General features: G+C 50.9%; 2 protein-coding genes and 1 long non-coding RNA gene across 4 annotated transcripts in view; 1 reads left to right on the top strand and 2 right to left on the bottom strand.

Annotated features, from left to right (window-relative positions):
• LOC135279873 (serine protease inhibitor Kazal-type 5-like) overlaps positions 1–18,338 on the bottom strand; it is a 95,490-nt gene that overhangs the window by 45,595 nt on the left and 31,557 nt on the right. The gene's annotated exons all lie outside the window — the stretch shown is intronic.
• On the bottom strand, positions 4,018–5,104 carry LOC135279879 (uncharacterized). The gene is made up of 3 exons (XR_010347039.1): positions 4,970–5,104; positions 4,754–4,888; positions 4,018–4,113 (listed from the first exon to the last, which is right to left on the bottom strand). It is a non-coding gene; the product is annotated as an uncharacterized LOC135279879 (long non-coding RNA).
• Positions 9,266–14,312, top strand: LOC135279876 (pancreatic secretory trypsin inhibitor-like). Its single transcript, XM_064387425.1, has 4 exons — positions 9,266–9,426; positions 10,864–10,904; positions 11,486–11,598; positions 14,170–14,312. Exons 1-4 carry the CDS (start codon positions 9,372–9,374, stop codon positions 14,237–14,239), a joined length of 279 nt encoding a protein of 92 aa, XP_064243495.1. The 5' UTR covers positions 9,266–9,371; the 3' UTR covers positions 14,240–14,312.

Here is an 18,338-nt window from a genome sequence, read left to right as displayed (position 1 = left end):
AGGGGATTGTGGGACACACTGAGGCTGGTGCCTACAGCTCCTCTCCAGCCAGGGTGGGATCTGCATGGCAAAAATCTGCCTGAGTCCTCGGAAGAGAGCTAGGATTTACTTTTGTCAGAGCCTTGAGTGTTTTGAAGTCCGGAGAGTGGCAAGAAGCAACAAGCTCCACCAGTGCCCTCGGGAAATTGCAACAGAGTCACCAGTCAAAAGCATTCAAAGATCACAAACCAGACCCAGATGATCATGAATCACAGCTTAGAAACCGCAAATGCTTCTTAAGCCTCTTCCAAATAATGTCATTTACCAACAGGCTCCTTTGGGGTGGCTTGAGTTTCCCAGCCGCCTTCTGAGCCCAGCAGAGAGAACAGCAGAGCTCCTCGTGCAGTGCCACTCCTGGGAACTGTCAGGGGGATGGCAGGGACCTGTTGTGACACCTGGCACAAGGTTACCCTGCTGGTGGGGCTGTGGGAGACCCTGGTGTCGGCGAGGGTGGGCAAGGGGTGACCCCTCGACAGGCTGAGCTGGGTGTGAGGGACAGCAGGGAGCCTCTCACCTGGTTCCCAGCTCCCTCCAAGGCTCCTCTGGCCTCACCTGACCTACACTCACCTTTGGAAGTTTGAGGGATGTCAGACAACAATTTTGTTTGAAAATGCTTCCTGTGCTTTTCACCAGGGAATGCACAGAGGTGATGTTAAGTGCACTAATGTGGTAAAACACCACAGGCTCCTTGGTCCACGTGTGTGGGCAATCCTGGAGCTCCAGACAGAGCAAGACCTACATCCCAATAATGCACAGGCAGCAAAGCTCTTAGGTGTCATCAATGTTTTAACGCCCCATTTAAATATTAATCTAATGGAACAGCATAAAAGCAATATCCCTGAAAGCACAGGGTCATTTAGTCCATTGCCCTGTTCTCAGGAAGAATCCAGAGACCTCCTCCAAGTGTTTTACTTCCCCAGTCCAGTGCTGACTTTCTCAGTCTCATAACATTAGTTCTAGTAATAATAATACATCATCATAATGCAAAGCTGGCCATCATGATAATTATTTATGACTTATGCTTCTGGCCGTAACTGAGTGTTTCTGCAGAGGTTTTAATTATCATTTATGCATCTTTGTTCCACGTCCATAAAATTCCCAGGGCTCTGTATGGCTGAAAGCTGAATTTATAGGATCCTGGGAATGGCAGAGCCTGGATCCATTGAGAAAGGCTGCTCCTAACCACCAAAATGCCAGACCCAGTGAAAGGACATGAATGTCAGCAGGGCACAAAACACAAAAATGAGTCCCAGCAGGTGGAACTGCAGCTCCTGGAGTAAAGGGGACTCATGTCAGCTGCGTTTGTGCCTGATCCATGATAGAGATGACTGGGGAGAGGTCTCTGGGTCTGAACCCCAGCTGTCAAGAGGCTGACACGGTGAGGGGGACAGCACACAGAGAGGAATTGGGGCTCCCAATTCCTCCCTCCTTTGCTCCACAGGGAGTGTCCAGCCCCAGGAGTCTCTGATCACCCCCAGTGCAATCCTGGAGGATCCTCAGGGACAGCAGGACCTGGCCACCAGCAGCCCTGAGGTTCATCCTGAGCAGAGGAGCAGCAGAGCACAAAGCTCAGGGATGTCTCAGCTAAACAGGCAGATGCAGCATCATCAGCTGCCTCCAGCACACCCCTCACCATCTGCTCCTGGCAAACACCTCAGCACATCTCACTCAGGGAGAGAGATGCCCCAAGAGCAGGCACTGCGAGGCTGCCTTGAGCTTGGAAGCAGGCTAGATTCCTTCCTCCAAAATACACAGAGGGAAAAATACAAGATGCAACGTCCCCAAGTATTTCCTACAGAAACTACAGCATAACATGAGAACCTCAGCTGTTTTTTTTTTTTTTAACTGGAAAACCAAGTTTCTTGGTAAGTGGGGCTTGAAACTGGGAGCCAGGGACTTCCAGAAGCTCAGAAAATGGGGAGGAATGAAGAAAAGAGGATCTTGGCAGGGATGAATAAGGATAAGAAGGAAAAGCATACTGCAGGCAGCAGCCATGGGCTTTGGCAGCCACTTCCTCTTGTAGAAGGAAAAAACCCAATTTAAAAGCTGCTTGGGGAAAAGGAGGTTCAGCAGTGGATTTTTTCATTTCTGTTACCAGAGCAAAAGGACTGCTCCTCATATCCCTGATGGGCTGAAGACAGTGCCTTCACAGCAAAGCACCTCGCTCTCGCAACCAGGCTGGAAACATACAAGGCATCAAAAATAATGTCACATTTATTAGGGAAGCAATTCAAGTGCAAAACTCACCGAGGGATACAGGGAGCTGACTACATGCAGAAATCAAAGGGAACCCTTGATGGAAAAGAAATGTTTAGCCACTATGTTCAAAGGCTCCCTAAATCAAAGACAAACTCCTTCTTTAATCAAGGCCATTGACCGAGGCTGAAAGCACAGAGAAGTGCCAACAATTCCCGCAGCGTCGCTTTTCACAGCAGGGCTGCAGGTGCTGATGCTCTTATACCCTGAATTCTTCCCCCAGCATCCTGTATCCGTGTCCTGGGAGCAGCTCTTGGCGCTCAAAACACAGCAGTTTTGTGGGGGCAATAAACCTCAGCCACCAGCCATCCAAACATCCCAGTGCCCCTGCTTTAGCTGCAGGAAAATTTCAGCCTCTGAGCCTGAGGAGTCATTAGGAGAAGGAGCAAGTGTTAATTGGGCTGTATCTAATCTCAGCCCGACCCCGGGGTCAATAGCTGTTAGCTAAAGTTTATCAGCAGTGTTTGGCCATCGTTTATCAGCTCTGGGGAGCTTGGGCTGGGACAGGTGTGCAGCGTGCTGACGCACAGGCGGGGTCAGGGAATATTGATTTTCCCAGCCGGAGCGGATACCCGCGACTAACGAGCACACGTTTGTTGGGGTTAAAGCCCCCAGCAGCAACACGAGATGCTGCTAGGGACAGAGCTGGCCAAGAATGAAGTGCACATTTATGAATGGACTCGTGAAATAACGTGGATCTCACAGTGCCTCGTGGCAGCACAGCTCTGAGGAAGAGCCACCATTGGAAACAGGCTCAGTGTTTCCCATCCCTGCTGAGATTTATGTTCAGAATCAGAGTCCAGCAATGTTATCCCCAGCTCTGTCTCGTGTCTGCTACTTGTTTTCCCTTTCCTCCCAAAATCTCTTTGCTATCAGTCTGTGAAAAAGCCCACTGCGCATTTTAAAATCTCTCTATAGATCACAGGAAGAAGAAATGTTGTCAGAAATTAAAGCTTTATTTCATAATTTGTATTAGTTTCTCTTCCTATCCTCACCTTTCCAATTTTTTTAATAGGCATTTTTTCCTGTGGAGCTAAGCAGGCTGAGAGCTCTCCACTGGAAAAATCTCATCGCCTCTATTTGTCCAAAATGGCACAATGAGCTGGTCCAAAGAGCTTCAGCGTCCTCTAGCCATATGTTTCATCTAAATCAGAAGTATAATACTGTTTTTCCTATTTCTGGGCCAGTTCTGGGAGCAAATCATTTATCAATAGCCATTAGTGCTGCCAATGGAATTCACGGGAGTAGCTAGAAGTGCCAAATATTTCTGGGGTTATGATGAAAGTCATTTGCAGTATATTTGGTTTTGTTGATCAACTGGCTTACAAAGTGATGGAAAATATTACAAAAGCTTGACAAAAACTTTGACAAAATGCTTTCAAGAAATTATGGGGAAATATGAAATTCTCCTAGTCCTGTAGATTGGGTTAGCCAAGGACCACAGAGGGGCTGTTGCTTCTCTGCTGGTTTCTGAAAGCTTTTGTGGAAAATATCAGTTCATTCAGTCTTGTTATGAACCTCTGCAAGTATAAAGACTCCACAGCCTTTTTTTGGTCCAGCAGCAGTGTTTGTCCACCCTCATGGTGAATGTTTTTTACCTGCTGTACCATTGGGATAACCCTTCCTGCAGCTTCTCTGCCATCTCCCACCCTTGCTGTTCAGGTCTGGGAGGGCTTTGGCTCTGTCTTTTCCCCATGTCCTGTCAATCCTTCAGCTCCTCACAGCAGCTCTGCAGGCAGGACAATGCACCCAGAGCTCACCTGGACTGCAGCCAGCTTTCTGAAGAGCCAGTTTCAGAAATCATCCCTTGAAACTCACCTGAGGGAAAGGGTCAGACACAGAATGGTTTGAGTTGGAAGGGGCCCTAAAGATCATCCAGCCCACCCCCCTGACATGGCCAGGGACACTTTACCCTAGACCTGCTCCAAACCCTGTCCAGCCTGGCTATGAACGCTTCCAGGGATGGAACAGCCACAGCTTCCCTGGGCAATGGACAGGCAGATCTTGTATGCAAACAGCACCAGGCACTGGAGATCCAGGATCCTTATCAAGAGTGGCTCATACCAGCTTTTAAGTTACCTCACACGCACTTCAGAGTGAGATCCAGCCCTGGACAAGGGATGTGGGCCTTGGGAGCAGAGACAGAGCTGCCTGAGCTGAGCAGAAGGACAGATTAGACTGGATCATCCCCCCTGAGTCTGTGACCCCGAAAGGACAGGGACCATATGCTTCCCATCTGGCTGAGCTCCGTGGAAGAGGGAGTGGGCACAGGGTGCTGCTTCAAGTTGGAGAAAGGGGGAGTGATTTGCTGGAGGAGATTGAAATCTGTGTTTGCCCAATTATCAGCCGCAGTGCTTAATCACTCTGCCCTGGATCTCCCGGCAGCCGCAGGGGCAGTGGGATGTGGGGGCGGGAGGCAGATAGGATTTAATAAAGAAGCAATTTTATGAAGGAATACTTCGCTTTTGGCATTTTCTGTAGGAGTGGGAAAAAATGATCCTTTTTTCTTCGGTAATGCCAGGGAAAGCAAGAAAAGCAGAGCTCCATGTTTCAGCTCCTGAGGGATCGACTCTCTCTCCATCCCATGGAGATCCTGCAAGAGACCCAAGGAGAGGGGCATGAGAGATCAGGGGAGAAAGGAGCTGGCACCCCCTGAACTGGCCCAGGATCCTACCTGCAAGGGACAGAGCCCCAAGGTCACCAGAGCTACCACAGTCCAGAGTTATTCCCAGCAGCCACGTGCCATCACCCAGTAAATCACAGCAGAGGAGGGGAGGGGTTCCATGGGCTGAGCCCGTGGGGTTTGGTGCCACTGAGAGGTGGGAGAGCAGAGGCAAACAGGCCAGGAGCTGGGCTGGGAGCTTCCACACCAGGCTGGGAACTCCACCCCAGCCAATGTCAGCCAGGAACCCTTCCAAACACAGAGCCTGTCCCCAGCACGTTCATCATCCTCCTCAGGAAGCATTTGATTGGCATCCAGTCACGGCCTCTTCTGAACAACCCAACAAGCTCTGATTTATGGGATGTCTTTGTCTTTAGACATGCTGTCAGCAATACCCAGGCTCAGGCAAAGCTGCAGATGCCTGCAGATTTCCAAAGGTCTCTCTCATGGACACGCTGCCCTTGCTGAAGAATAACAAACAGAAGCTTTAGTAAAAGTAGAAATTATGATTTGGTGGTGTTATCCTGTAGCTATGCCCAGCCCCCTCCCCAGAAACCAGAGGTCCCAAGTCCAAGATTTCCAGAACAGAAGAGAAAACAAATTGATATGCTGTCCTGGGCTCCAGAGATTCTCCTGCAGCTGGAGAAAATATGTGATGCTTCCTCAGCAGCTACTCACAGAATCCCTTTTCCTAAACTGTCAGAATGTTCAATATCTCCCATGTACCCAAAGCAACAGAATAGCTTTCTCAGCATTAAATGGGAAAGAATCCAAGACAAAAATCACTACCGACCAAATTATGGTTTGGGTTGGGTTTTTTTCCTTGCAGGAAAAATCAGTGTTTGAGCAGTATTCCCTGGACAGAGGAGCAGCTGATCCCTGCACACTGCTCTCACCTTGCTACTGCAAAAGGGTTTGGTCTGTCTCACACACCTTTCAAAACCACCTTGAATACCATGGGCAAGATCTTGGCTACACCTGCAACATCCAGGCCTGGTAGGTAAAACAAATTTAGGCATTTTAACTTTTAAATCCAACACAAGGAGCATTTTGGACCCAAAAGAGCTTTGAGCATCTTGGGAACTGGCTTTTGTGGCATCTCTAGGTTTCACATTTGCATCAGGCTTTCTCCAAATTTCACTCATCCCACCCACTGCAGGGCAGCAGCAAAGTCCCCTTGCTGAGATCCTGAGCACGGAGGAGCCTCTGGTGCCTGTGCTGCATGAAGCCCAAGGAAAGTCCCTAAAACCTCCACAAAAGACCAATATCAGGGATGCCACCAGCACAGGGCATGGTGCAGGTCTTGGTCATGGTCATTCCTTGGTGAAAGGGGTTGGGACTGCACAAGGAGCTCTGCTCCTGCTTTAGCCCATCCTCTCTCTGCTTCAGGAGAAGGCTGGAAAATGTGAACCACCCCTAATGAGCTTGTTGGGAAAAGCCATTATTTGGAAGAGGCTTAAGAACCATTTGTGACTTCTAAGCTGTGATTCATGATCATCTGGGTCTGGTTTGTGATCTTTGAATGCTTTTGACTGGTGACTCTGTTAGTTTCCTGGGGGCACTGGTGGCTTTCTCTTTGTACATCAAGTCTCCACAAAAAAACCAAACTCCAGCCCTGGTTACAACAAGGGATTCTCCAGCTTGTAATGGAGGGATCATCACAGTGAAATAGGTAGTTTCCCATGTTTTTAATTGCCCTGCAATGTAATTTTTTATCCCTTTACTACTGAAATGAATGCAACTTGAAAACACTCAGGTTTGGCCAAAAAACAATACAGAAATTCATCCTGCAGAAGGAGAATCACCTCTTCCTGCTGCTCCACCTGGAGGCAGACCTGGCAGTTCAACTTGCCTCCTCACCCACACCATCAGCAACTGCAGAGACCTTGTGCCCACGTGTGGTGGCCACCACCCAACAAGGTGGCCAAGGGGACACCATCCCATGCCAGCCCCTGCTTTGGGACCCGCCTGTCCCCTCCATTTCTCCACGACAGGCTCAGCAAGTCACACAGCATGGCTGGCAGAGCCACCTGACTCATTTCTCTGCACTCCTCCAGCTGATGTGTTTGGAGGAACACGCTGCTCTGACAAGGTGACACATCCTGAGGAAGCCCACACTGCCGAGGGCGGCACCAGGAGCACCCAGTGCAGTAGCAGCTCGCAGCTCTTTTTCATTCCTCCCCAGTCAAATGAGCCCCAAGCATTTCTGTTTGATTTTCCTGAAGGATATCGAATTGTTGTCAATCAGGAGAGAGGAGCCGTGAAATCCCCTGTTTTTGAAGGCATCTCATAAAGACACAGCTGTCAGTGGAGATGCTTGGAGAGGAAGAGCATTTGTAATGGAGAAACTGCATTAAAACCCAAGTGTGCCTGCTGTTCAGCTGCAGCCTGTGCTGGAATCTTCTTTTGGCAGAGGCAACTGCCCTTGAGTCTGTTGGTTTGGCTCAATTCGTTGTGGAATAATTAAGTTCAGTCCATTGCACTCCATAATCTGGAGTTTCTTCAACCTTCCTCAGTAGCAAAGTACTTAATCTCATCCAGCTCTGGGAGCAGTTGGGAACATTAAAATCAGCCAGTGCAAAGCTATCAGGAGCCTCAGCAGTAAGAGGATGAAGAGAGAAGTGTCCAGGAGGCAGGGGAAGGTCAAGCCTGCCTGTGCTTGGATGCCTCTGACTTCTGGAGGAAGGAGAAAACCATGGCATTACACACCCTGAAATGTCCCAGGAGCCAACACAGTTGCCACCTGCAGAGCATAAACAGTGAGGATGTACCCGTCAAGCTCAAGTCTGGAAATGCGCCTGGATGTTTCCAAGGAATCTGAGAAAAAACGTTTCTGTTCCTGGACAATCCAAGCTATCACATATCCTGGCTACAGCAAGGATCTCAAAACTGAAAAATGTGTTTTACCAGGAGTGGGCATGCCCCAAACATGGGTAATCAGAGAAATTCTTTTCAGTACTGCTCTATTTACATGTCTTAGATTGAAGAGGGAAAATCCAGGGGACAGTGTTGGACTGAGGTGAACCTCTTTTAGCTATAAAAAATTATCATCCCTCCTTCCCTTGCTCCTCAGAGGGTGATAACACCACCTGAACCATTGTCCCAGACATGCTAAAGGATTTTTGCCCATGCTCAAAGGTCCACTAACACCCACCCCAGCTCCTGAGAGCTGCTGAGCAGGTCATACCCAAAACCAGCTTTACTCTGAATTAATAAAATAACAGATGACACTAGGAGCAGTTCTTTCTGCCTCATGTTGCAGGTCAGCCCAGGGAGAGCAGAGGGAAACCCAGTCAAGAGGGAGGAATCTCCCCATGACCACTGAAGCAAAACCAAAAGAGATGTTTATGGCAGGGGAAAGCACCCTCCAGAGCCACGCTGGGAATGGGGCATCCTTTGGACAATGGAGCAGCTGCCAATGGAGCTGAGATTTCTCCCTCTCAAACAGCTCCTTGAATTGCTCTTGGCATTGACTTTTTCCTGTTCAGCTAATTAAAAATCTGTCTTTGAGTCATAAGCCCCCATTAGTAATAATTTGCTTTGCACTTCTCCAGTGATTTATGGCTGAGATATCAAAGTGCTTTAGAAACATTAATTAATCCTTCTAATCCCCGAGGGACTGATCCATTCTCTGCAATGCACCACTGGTGGTGTAACTGTGGGAAGTCCCCAGGGTTTACTCCAGCTGCAGGCAGGGAGAGGGGAAGGGAGCAGCGTCCGACCCAGCAGCTCATTTCAGCTGCTGTCTGCAATCAGGGATGTGCAGTCAAAACAGCAGCACTGGATCTGCAGCCACGAGCAAGCCCAAGGCACAGGCAAGCTCTGTGTGCTCTCCAGAGCAATCCCTGCTCCCATTCCTGCCAGCCCAGGGAGGGAAGGGGAGCTGCAGCCCCCCGGCTCTGCTCTGTGGATCACAGCAGGAAAGGGGTGTGTGGATCAAAGCCATCTTCACCCAGAGGTGGCTTCAGCAGAGAGCTCCACCCTGCACGTGGCAGCAGCAGGGTCATCAGGCAAAGCCACAGTGCTGCTAACTGCACTTCCCTTGCTGTCCTGCCCATTTCTCCAATCTTGGTTCTTTGTACAACGTTGCTTTATCACAGGAGTGCAGACCCAGGGCTGACCCCACACCTGGGACAGGGCCCAGTCCTTGCTGCAGATAAGGATGATTTCCTCCATTGGCTTGGGAGAGGCTTTCATCCTTGCGCCCTCCAATGCGCCAGTTGCCACCTGGCTCTGTCCCCGTGCTCTGGATGTTGTCACCACAGGACTGCAGGGTGGAGCTGGCTGTGTGCTGTGGTGCCAGGAGTGGGGCAAGGTATAAAGGTCCCAGCAGAGTGCCAGAGACAGGATCTCTGAGGCACCCAGGAGTGTCCCAGTTTCTCTCTGCTGCGCTCAGTGAAACATCGCCTCGACCATGAAGGCAGCTGGTGTTTTCCTGCTCCTCTCCCTGGCGCTCTTCTTCTACCAAGGTGAGTCCAACATTTTGCTTAGGAGCTATTTCCTCTCCTTGCTAAAGCTCCCAGGTCTGCCACATGGGAAGGTGAGAGTGGGAAGAGAGCAGCTGGTGCTGGGACCTTGCTGTGGCCCTGGGCAGGGAATGCTGCAATGGCCAACGTGCATTGAACCTGTACCTGGCTGTGGGCAGACCCAAAACAAAGGCTTTGAAAGGGTGAACGTGCTCCCAAAAATGAACAGACCTGCTGCTCTTTCTTCAGGGGTAGGATTTGTCCTGTAACTGGTGATTTCTAGGACAGTGTGATCCTTTCAGAGTGAATAGGTGCTATTCTGGTTTTAAAAAAGCAAATCCAAGAAGACAGGAAATGAATCTATGCAAGGGAAAAGGCAGCTCTCACTACCAAAGCCAATGTTTAAGCCAACTGTGTTTTCAAAATCCCATATGGTGCAGAGGGATGAGAACACGAGCTGTTGCTGCTCCTCAGGTCCTGCTTTAGTGGGCTCATTCCAAACAGGAGGGTGCTTCTCAAGCAGGTCCTCTGTCATCCTGTTTACTGCACTGAGGCTGCCATTGCAGGGCTGTGTGAGCACAAAACCTGGGCTCATTTCAGATGAACTGGGCACGTAGTGAGCTGCAGCTCCTGGGTCTGGACCAGTGCTAGCCCAAAGTAAAACCCTTGAAATATTAAACAGTGTGGCTACCAGCTCCTCAGCACCAAATGCTTCACTGCTAATGGGCTGTGCTGGTTGTTAATGCAGATGTAGTATAAATCCTCCATGTAGATGACTTCTGGGTTTATAAAAAACCCAGGATCTTCTTCTCAGTTCTTCTTTTTGCTAAAAAATTCAGGTTGTTTTCCAAAACACACCCACCCTGTGTTCCACCCTTGTGATCCCAGCTGCCAGCTCAGGGCCAGCTTCTCCATGGGGAAGCCCAAACTCATGGCTTGATCCCACCAGCTTTGATGTGAGACCTCAGGTTCTCCTTCTAGTAGAGACTTTCAACAACTTGTCCTTTGCTGTGCTTGCTTGTGGTAAAAATGGAATAACAGCAGAAAAATCACCCTGGATTTACTCCAGCACCTTTCCAGTGACAGCAGGAGTTTCTCAGGTCCTCATGAACATGTGCTAAGACAGGACAAAAGCCACCTTAGCTGCCTGACAGCTGGCAGGTGACATCTCTAGAATGCATTTTTCCTTGGCAGGGCCTTGCACCATTACAGTGTTTCTGCCAGGGGAAGGAGGGTGACACAGCAGGGAAGGATTCAGCTGAAAAACATGGGTGATCCAAGGGAAAAAAATATTTTCTAGGACAAAGGTGTTTGAGTGAAGAGATACAGTCCTCAGCCTAAGCTGCCTTTATTCTGTCCCCCTTGAAACCAGCCCGAGTCATGGGTGCTAAGGTGTCTTCTCTCTTTCTCTCTCTGTCTCTCTCTCTCCTCTTCCTCTAGGAAACGCCGAGATGGAAGCAGCTGCTTTCAGAGGAACAGAGGTGAAGTTTCCTCTTTTGTGTAGCACAAGTGAGACAGCACTAACCCAAACACTGGGGAGCCACCATTGCTAAACACAGTGAGGCAGAGTGGGTTGGCAGCCCAAAAATGCCAGTGCCTGGGAACCCCTTCCACCTGCAGTGCCACAGCAAAATCCCAGTGATGATACTGGTTTTCCACTGCATTTCCCCCAAGCACTGAAAGAAGAGCTCCTAAAAAGCCAAATATTGTTGTTGCCTGCCAAGAAAGTCAGGAGTCCCCTTAGTCTCTGGCTTGCAAGTGTGAGGACAAGTATTGCTGTGGCATAAAAATAAAAACTGGGAAGAACATGCTCAGGCAGTGCCCATGGAGCACTATTTACTCTAGACTGTAACTCCTAAGGGCGTGCAGCAGTGCCAGGTGGAGTTCAGCTGGCCAAGGGACACGGTGGCAGATGGTCCCAGTGTTTCTGAGAGCTCACAGCCGAGCTCTGAGGATGGGCTGTGAAGATAGACAAAATGTGCACCTCTCTGGGAAAGCAAAGCTCCTTTGGTAAATTGAGAACAGGCTTAACATTTTCAAAATTAACCTTCTGTGTCTCCAGCCTTCTTGTGAGAATTTCAACCTGGGAAGAGGGTGTACCAGGGAGTTTGACCCCATCTGTGGCACGGATAACCTCCTGTACAGCAACGAGTGCCTGCTGTGCCTTCACAACCTGTGAGTATCTGGAGCTGCTGCAAGTCCAAATGCCACACAGATGAGGGCTACCACACATATCTGGGATTTCCTAGAAAGAAAGCTGTCTGCATGCAGCTGGGTGGAGCTTGGGCAGGGAGCCCAGCACATCTGGCACGGATCTGGCCTCCTGCACAGCTGCTGTGAGCATGTGGACTCCAGCTGAGGAATGGGCCAGTGTGTGTGGCTCACAGCACACACGCTGCCCACAAGCAAAAAATCTCCCCATACCTGCAGCTGCCAACAGCAGCAAGAGCTGGCAGGCATCCAGGATCTCAGACAAATGGCACAGTCCTCCAAGTCTGCCCAGATCTAGCACACGGGCTGAAGAATATTTTTCCAGATGACCTCAGATGTGTGGTGGCTGAAGAAAAAACTGTGTTTTTTCACCCCAGAAATTTATATCTGAGCTCTGCTTTCTGTCTTCTCTGCATATGAAAGGACACAATTTGCTCTGGGTATTTTTAAGAATGAGTTTTATATTTAAGCTGTGCTGGTGCCAGATTGCGCTGTTCTAGCAGAAGGCCAGGTCCAAATGCTAAGGGTGTCTCTGGCAAGACTTGATACATTTCATCTGGCTTGGGCCCTAGGTAATTTAAAATATATTTATACATTGGAAGCACTCTGTGTCAGACAAGTGAAGGAATTACTTCCAACTCAATGCTATTAAGTGGTTCAAAAATCTCTTTTGGGAAGATTGAGTCTTATCTGGAGCCAGATGCCCCAGTCTGCAGGGCTAAGGGAGCTTCACCCTTGACTTCACCTGGTGTAGGCAGGGATTTTTGGTGATCAGGCTCACAGGCCATCTGCCATCAGCAGACATTTGTAGCAGAAGCTCAAAGTCCAGCTTTTCTCTCTCTGGATGCGTGGGTTTATGGAGCCAAATTCTGCTTTCAGGAGCATCGCCTCCCTGCTAACTCTGCAGGAGCAAGGAACAGAATCCAGATCACCAGGAAAAAAAAAGAGCCTGGATAAATATTGTCAATTGGGTTGTCCCCTCTTTGCTTCATTAACCCAGGCTGCTGCCACATATTCTGCTCAAGTGCTGGTTCACCTTTCAGGGCTGAGCATGGTGCAGTCAGGCAGAGAGAGGCTGAGTGGGATCTCCTCAGCAAAGGCACCACAGTTAATGACCCAGCACGGCCTGGCAGGGTGGTAATGACCCTGCTGGAAGCCAGCAGCCCAGCACCAGCTGTCCCTGAATTGTGCAACAGATGGGGGTGGGAGGTTCATCAGACACAACATCATTAGGGCTTTGGCCATGGACCAGGAGCAGGGTAAAATGAGAAGGGAAGGCTCCACAGTCAGCTGTGGCATCCAGGATGCTCCATCTCCCCAGAGCAGAGAGCAGCTTCACAGGGGGTGGGAGCTCACAAGAAGGCAAATTGGGGTACAAGGAAGGGAAGGACTGAGCTGGTGGTGTATTCAGAGCCGAGCAGGAGTCAGAGGAGGGATGGGATGGATGAGAAGCTGGTGCTGCATCCGCCTTGTGTTGACAGACACTGCATTCCCAGAGCTCCTAAAACTCCTGCTTGTGCAAGCTCTGAGCAGCTGCAAGTGGAAAAAAACGTGCTGCTCCTGTGGGTCACAGCCCTGAGCCTTGCAGCTCCCCTGTTTGTTCCCAAGTGATGGAATTCTGAGGTTAGGAACAGCCTTTTGGTCTCCTGGCCAGGGCCATCCGGGCCCTGAAGCTTTATTTAGGACTCTGAAGCTCCCTGGTGCCAAAAGTCTTGGGGGAGAGATAAACGGAGTGTCCTCATCTATAAAGCCTTGGTCCATGGGGACCATTCAGCCAGGAGGCAGGATGAAGTGTCATTTGCAGTTCTGTGTGTGCAACTGGCCTGACGAGAGCTGGAAGCCTGCGAGGAGTCAGGGAATAACTGAGCATCTGGCGGGTCCCTGTGGCAGCAGCGGCTCACGTGTCGCCTTTGGTCACTTCACTGTGACCAGCATGCAAAATGCTTTTTGCAAAAGGCAAATCATCTTACCAGCATTTCTCTAACACACCTGAGAAATGGATCTGTCTTTCCAAAGAGGAGAACATCATGATTCCTTGTGAAAATGGAACCATTCAGAGGAATCATGTCCACTATTGGGCAAAAAGAAGAAAATAATTTTTTTTAAGGTACCTTTTTTTATATTTTTTCCTCACTTTTCCTCCAGAAACAATCAGGAGGGGAGGCTGGGAGCAGGCCAAACCCAAGTGTGGCAGTCTTTTGTTTCTAAAACCCTACAAAACAAAATCATAGCCTTTATTGTCTGCAGTCAGACAGGCATTAGAGGTGTCTCAGTGCTGTCCTGCAGCACGGAGGTGAATTATCCTGCCAGAAGGTGTCAGAAAGCACTCTTGAGCTTACTGGAATTAATTAACACATGTCCATGGTAACCCTGAACTCCCTGTCAAGAATATGTGGCCTTGCTTGCTGTGAATAACACTTAGATGATGATTTAAGCAGTATTTTCCTTTCTTTCTGCCTTTCTCCTCTGAGCCAGGCTCTGCCGCGTCTCAGGGACCCGAGGGCAGCCCCCCAACATTTTCAACCTCTCTTGCAGGCAAAGAGGCGACCACGTGCGCATCAAGAACAGAGGAATGTGCCAAACTCCCCGCAACAACCTCGCTTAAACTGAGATGAGAGATGGGAGCACAAAGCTGTCCCCTCACCCGCTCAAACCCCAATAAAATGGAAGCATCGCCACATCTTGTGCTGGGATTTCTTACACACACAGCAACCCCCTTTCCCCAACACTTAGAGCGCCTTCCTGAAAAAATGAGGTTTGTTCTGGTGATGCCTGTAAAGAGCTGTGAGCAAATTACTGACAGAGCCCCAGGGAGAAGGCTGGGATGTGCCCAAAGAGAGATCCAGGCTCTGGCAGAACAGGGAAGATCTTTTTTTGCATCAAGAATTTTGTTTTCCTTTCCTAGACTTCCAGTGCTCGAGCAATAGATTTTTAGCATTCTCATGACCTGAAATTGCATTTGCTAAATACAGAGCACTAAAGCCCTTCCTCCAGAGCCTTTGCCAGGAGAAAGAACCCAATAAGTCATCTCCATGCTGACCCATCTCCAACCTTGTCCATATGCCAGTGCCCCATGGCATGGCCCCTGTGCACCAGGAGCATCACACTTGTACTGCAGGTCACACCTACCCAGTGCCTTAGAAAACCAAAAAGATTCCATTTTTCCAGGCAAAATTCTATTTTTTTTCCCCTCTACTGGCCTTGGTGAGCTTTGCTGCTGGCGCTGACAACCTGGCCTGAGGGCTGTGGGCTGGCAGGATGGGAGATGCCTTTCCAAGAAGGATTTGAAGGTGCTGGTGGATGAGAGGCTGGATATGAGCCAGCAGTGTGCACTCACAGCCTGGAAACCATCATTGTCCTGAGCTGCATCCAAAGCAGTGCGGGCAGCAGGGCCAGGGAGGGGACTCAGCCCCTCTGTCCTCATGAGACCCTCCTGCAGTGCTGCACCCAGCTCTGGGGTCCCCAGCATGGGAAAAACTTGGGCCTGTTGGAGCAAGTCCGGAAGAGGCCACAAAGACACTCCAAGGGCTGGATCACCTTGGAGTGATCTACAGAGACAGGCTGAGAGAGCTGGGAATGTTCAGCCTGGAGGAGAGAAAGCTCCTGGGAGATTTTAGATCTTCTTCCAGTGTCTAAAGGGACGCCAAGAGAGACTTTTTACAGGGGCTTGGAGTGATGGGACAAGGGGAGATGGCTTCAAACTGACAGAGGGCAGGGTTAGGTTAAATATCCAGAAGTTTTTTGCCATGAAGAAGGTGAGAAAGTGGAATTGGCTGCCCAGAGAAGTTGTGCACTCCCCATCCCCGGAAACATTCAAGATGAGGCTGGAGGGCGCTCTGAGCACCCTGGCTGAAGATGTCCCTGCCCTGGTTGAAGAAGCCCTCGGAAGGTCGTTCCGTGGCCCCGCGGCTGTGCGCGGGGTGCGGATCCTGCCGGGAGCGCGGGAGGAGCTCCCGGCACTGGAGGCCGCTGTTGCTCCGCCGCTGCCGCTGCCGGAGCCGAGCCCGCAGCTGCATCCCGCAGCTGGATCCCGCAGCCGCATCCCGCAGCCGGATCCCGCAGCCGGATCCCGCAGCTGCATCCCGCAGCCGCATCCCGCAGCCGCATCCCGCAGCCGCATCCCGCAGCCGCATCCCGCAGCCGCATCCCGCAGCTGGATCCCGCAGCCGCATCCCGCAGTTGGATCCCCCAGCCGGATCTCGCAGTTGGATCCCGCAGCCGCATCCCGCAGCTGTCCCGCAGCTGCATCCCGCATTTGGATCCCGCAGCCGGCGGGGGATGCGCGGCCGCCGGGCGGGGAGCGGCGCTGGCCCCGCGGGCGGTGCTGCCCCTGCCAGCCCTGCGGGAGGCTGGAAGCGCCGAGGTGGCCTCGCCACCTCCCTGTCCCCGTCCCCAGGAGCCGCTGGCAGCTTTGCGGGATGCTGCGCCCGGGGGGCTGCGGGGACCAGCGCGGCCCCGGCGGGTGTCACCGCGCTGGAGGATGTGTCAGTGTCTGCCCGGCTGCAGCACTGCCAGCTGCTCCCTGGAGAGCTGGGCACTCCCCTGCTTGTGCCAAAGGGCTCTCGTGAGTCAGCCCAAAACGGCCTGGGATGGAGCCTTTGGAGTTGGGGGTCAAACCCTCGTGGGGTTCCCTGTGATTCACAGCTTCATAGCCCTCCTGTTGGTATTTGGGGCAAACCCAGCACTTTGTTCTTAGGAAATCCTGGACTTCATTGTGGGTAGAAAGATCAGTTTTCTTTATGAAGTGGCTGAAACAAACACCAAAAAATTAATGATAATAATAAAGCATGATCCATCTGAGAGAGCTCCAGTGCTCATTTCAGATTTTCAGATTTCAAACACGGCCAGATGCAGCTGGAGGGGGGGAAGCACAGGCTCCTCTTCTCCTCTTCTCAGATCTGCCAAAGAGTGTCTGCAGTCGAGGGAGAGATGAAAAACGACTCACTTTGCCCACATGTAAAATTAATGCACTAAAGGTGGTAGTCCCAAATAGACTTGGGACTGTGAATTGCCTTGACATCTCTGCACACAGGGGATCCTGGAAGGATGCTTCCCACAGCTGGGATATTGCTGATTCTGCTGCATCATAAGAAATGGAGCATAGCTTTTATCCAGGGAGATCTCTGCCAGTGAGGCTGGCAGGAGGGGAGACTGATCCTCCCTACATTTCTTTCACTGCTCTTGCATTTTTTGTCATGGCTAAACCCACCTTAGCCCCAAACTCATCCCAGTTGATTCCTCCTACCCAGAAGAACACTGAAATGTGCACTGAGGCCACTTTATGCCAAGCAAAACATCTTTCCTGCCCATGCCATTTCTGGGAAACATCAGCCAGCGCTAGCCAAGAGCGTTTCTTTGATGAAGTGAGGTGCTGACCGAGCCTGCAGAGCAGCAGGTCTCGTCAGCCGCACGGCTGAGCACAGCCTGCGTCTCCCCAGGCACTGTTCTGATGAGAACTGGCACTCCTGCTAAATGTCAGCCACATCCGTTTCACAGCAAGGTCCATATCAGCCTGGAGATTATGGGAAGCAGCAGGCCAGGGGCCACTCTGTTGTTCTGCACAGCAGGGCACATCAGGCACAACCAGTGGCAAGTGGCCAGGAGGGAATGGTTCCTGTCCATATTTCAGTTGTGGTTTGAACAAGGGCAAATCTGAGGTGCAGGTGCAAAGTTTAGACTCATCCTCAAAACTCAGTCTTCTGCCACCATAAGAATTTTTTCCCTGAAGCTGAGAAAGAAAATGCTTCATCCAAGCTGCTCCTCTGCCATCTGATCCCCAGCAGAGCCTGGAGCTGTCCTGCCAGCAGCAAGCCTGACTTTTCTGAGACACCAGCTTGCTTCCCTGTGTCTCCGTGATGCTGTTTCCAGTGATGGTGAGCTGGCAGAGACAAAGCAAAATGGACAGTGACAGGAGCAATGGTTTCAGTTCTTGGTTTCTTTGTCTAAATCGCTGCAGCTCTTCGGGCTTCTTCCCAGGGCAGTGCTTCTGGCCATGTGTTTGGAGCCCTGAACACGTTTTGAATGATGCAACGAGGGAAAAACAGGATTTGCCAAATCAGAGGAAGGGCTCAGCCATCCACCTCCCCTCTCTTTCCCTTCTGGCTGCTCCTAGAGGGCTCAGCCAGGGCAAAAAATGAAAAGGTCAAGAACACATGGTGGGTGAGGAGAATCCCTAAGGATGGTGCAAAGGGCTTGGCATTTACTGCTCTGAGGAAGCTCAGGCAGAGAGCAACACAATTCCTGCCCCAGAGTCACAATTCCTGCCCCAGTGTCTCAATTCCTGCCCCAGAGCCACAATTCCTGCCCCAGAGCCACAATTCCTGCCCCAGTGCCTCAATTCCTGCCCCAGAGCCACAATTCCTGCCCCAGAGCCACAATTCCTGCCCCAATGCCACAATTCCTGCCTCAATCCCACAATTCCTGCCCCAGTGTCTCAATTCCTGCCCCAATGCCACAATTCCTGCCCCAGTGCCACACTGCTCACAATAACAAGTAATTTAATGACAAAGAGGGAAATTCCAAAAATAACCTCAGTGCTTGAGGCAGGCAGGGCTCTGCAGAAAGCAGGACACCCACGGGGCCCAGCCCCAGCCTGCCTGCCCTGGGAGCACCAGCACATCCTCGGGAGGAGCAGGTGGTTTGGAAGCTGGCAATGCTTCATGTCCCTCCTCCTGCCATCCAGGGGCATCTCTCCTGCAATCCTT

The sequence above is a fragment of the Passer domesticus genome, chromosome 13 (genome assembly GCF_036417665.1).
Source record: "Passer domesticus isolate bPasDom1 chromosome 13, bPasDom1.hap1, whole genome shotgun sequence".
NCBI classification, from domain to species: Eukaryota; Metazoa; Chordata; class Aves; order Passeriformes; family Passeridae; genus Passer; species Passer domesticus.
This window is presented reverse-complemented; position numbering and strand designations above follow the sequence as displayed.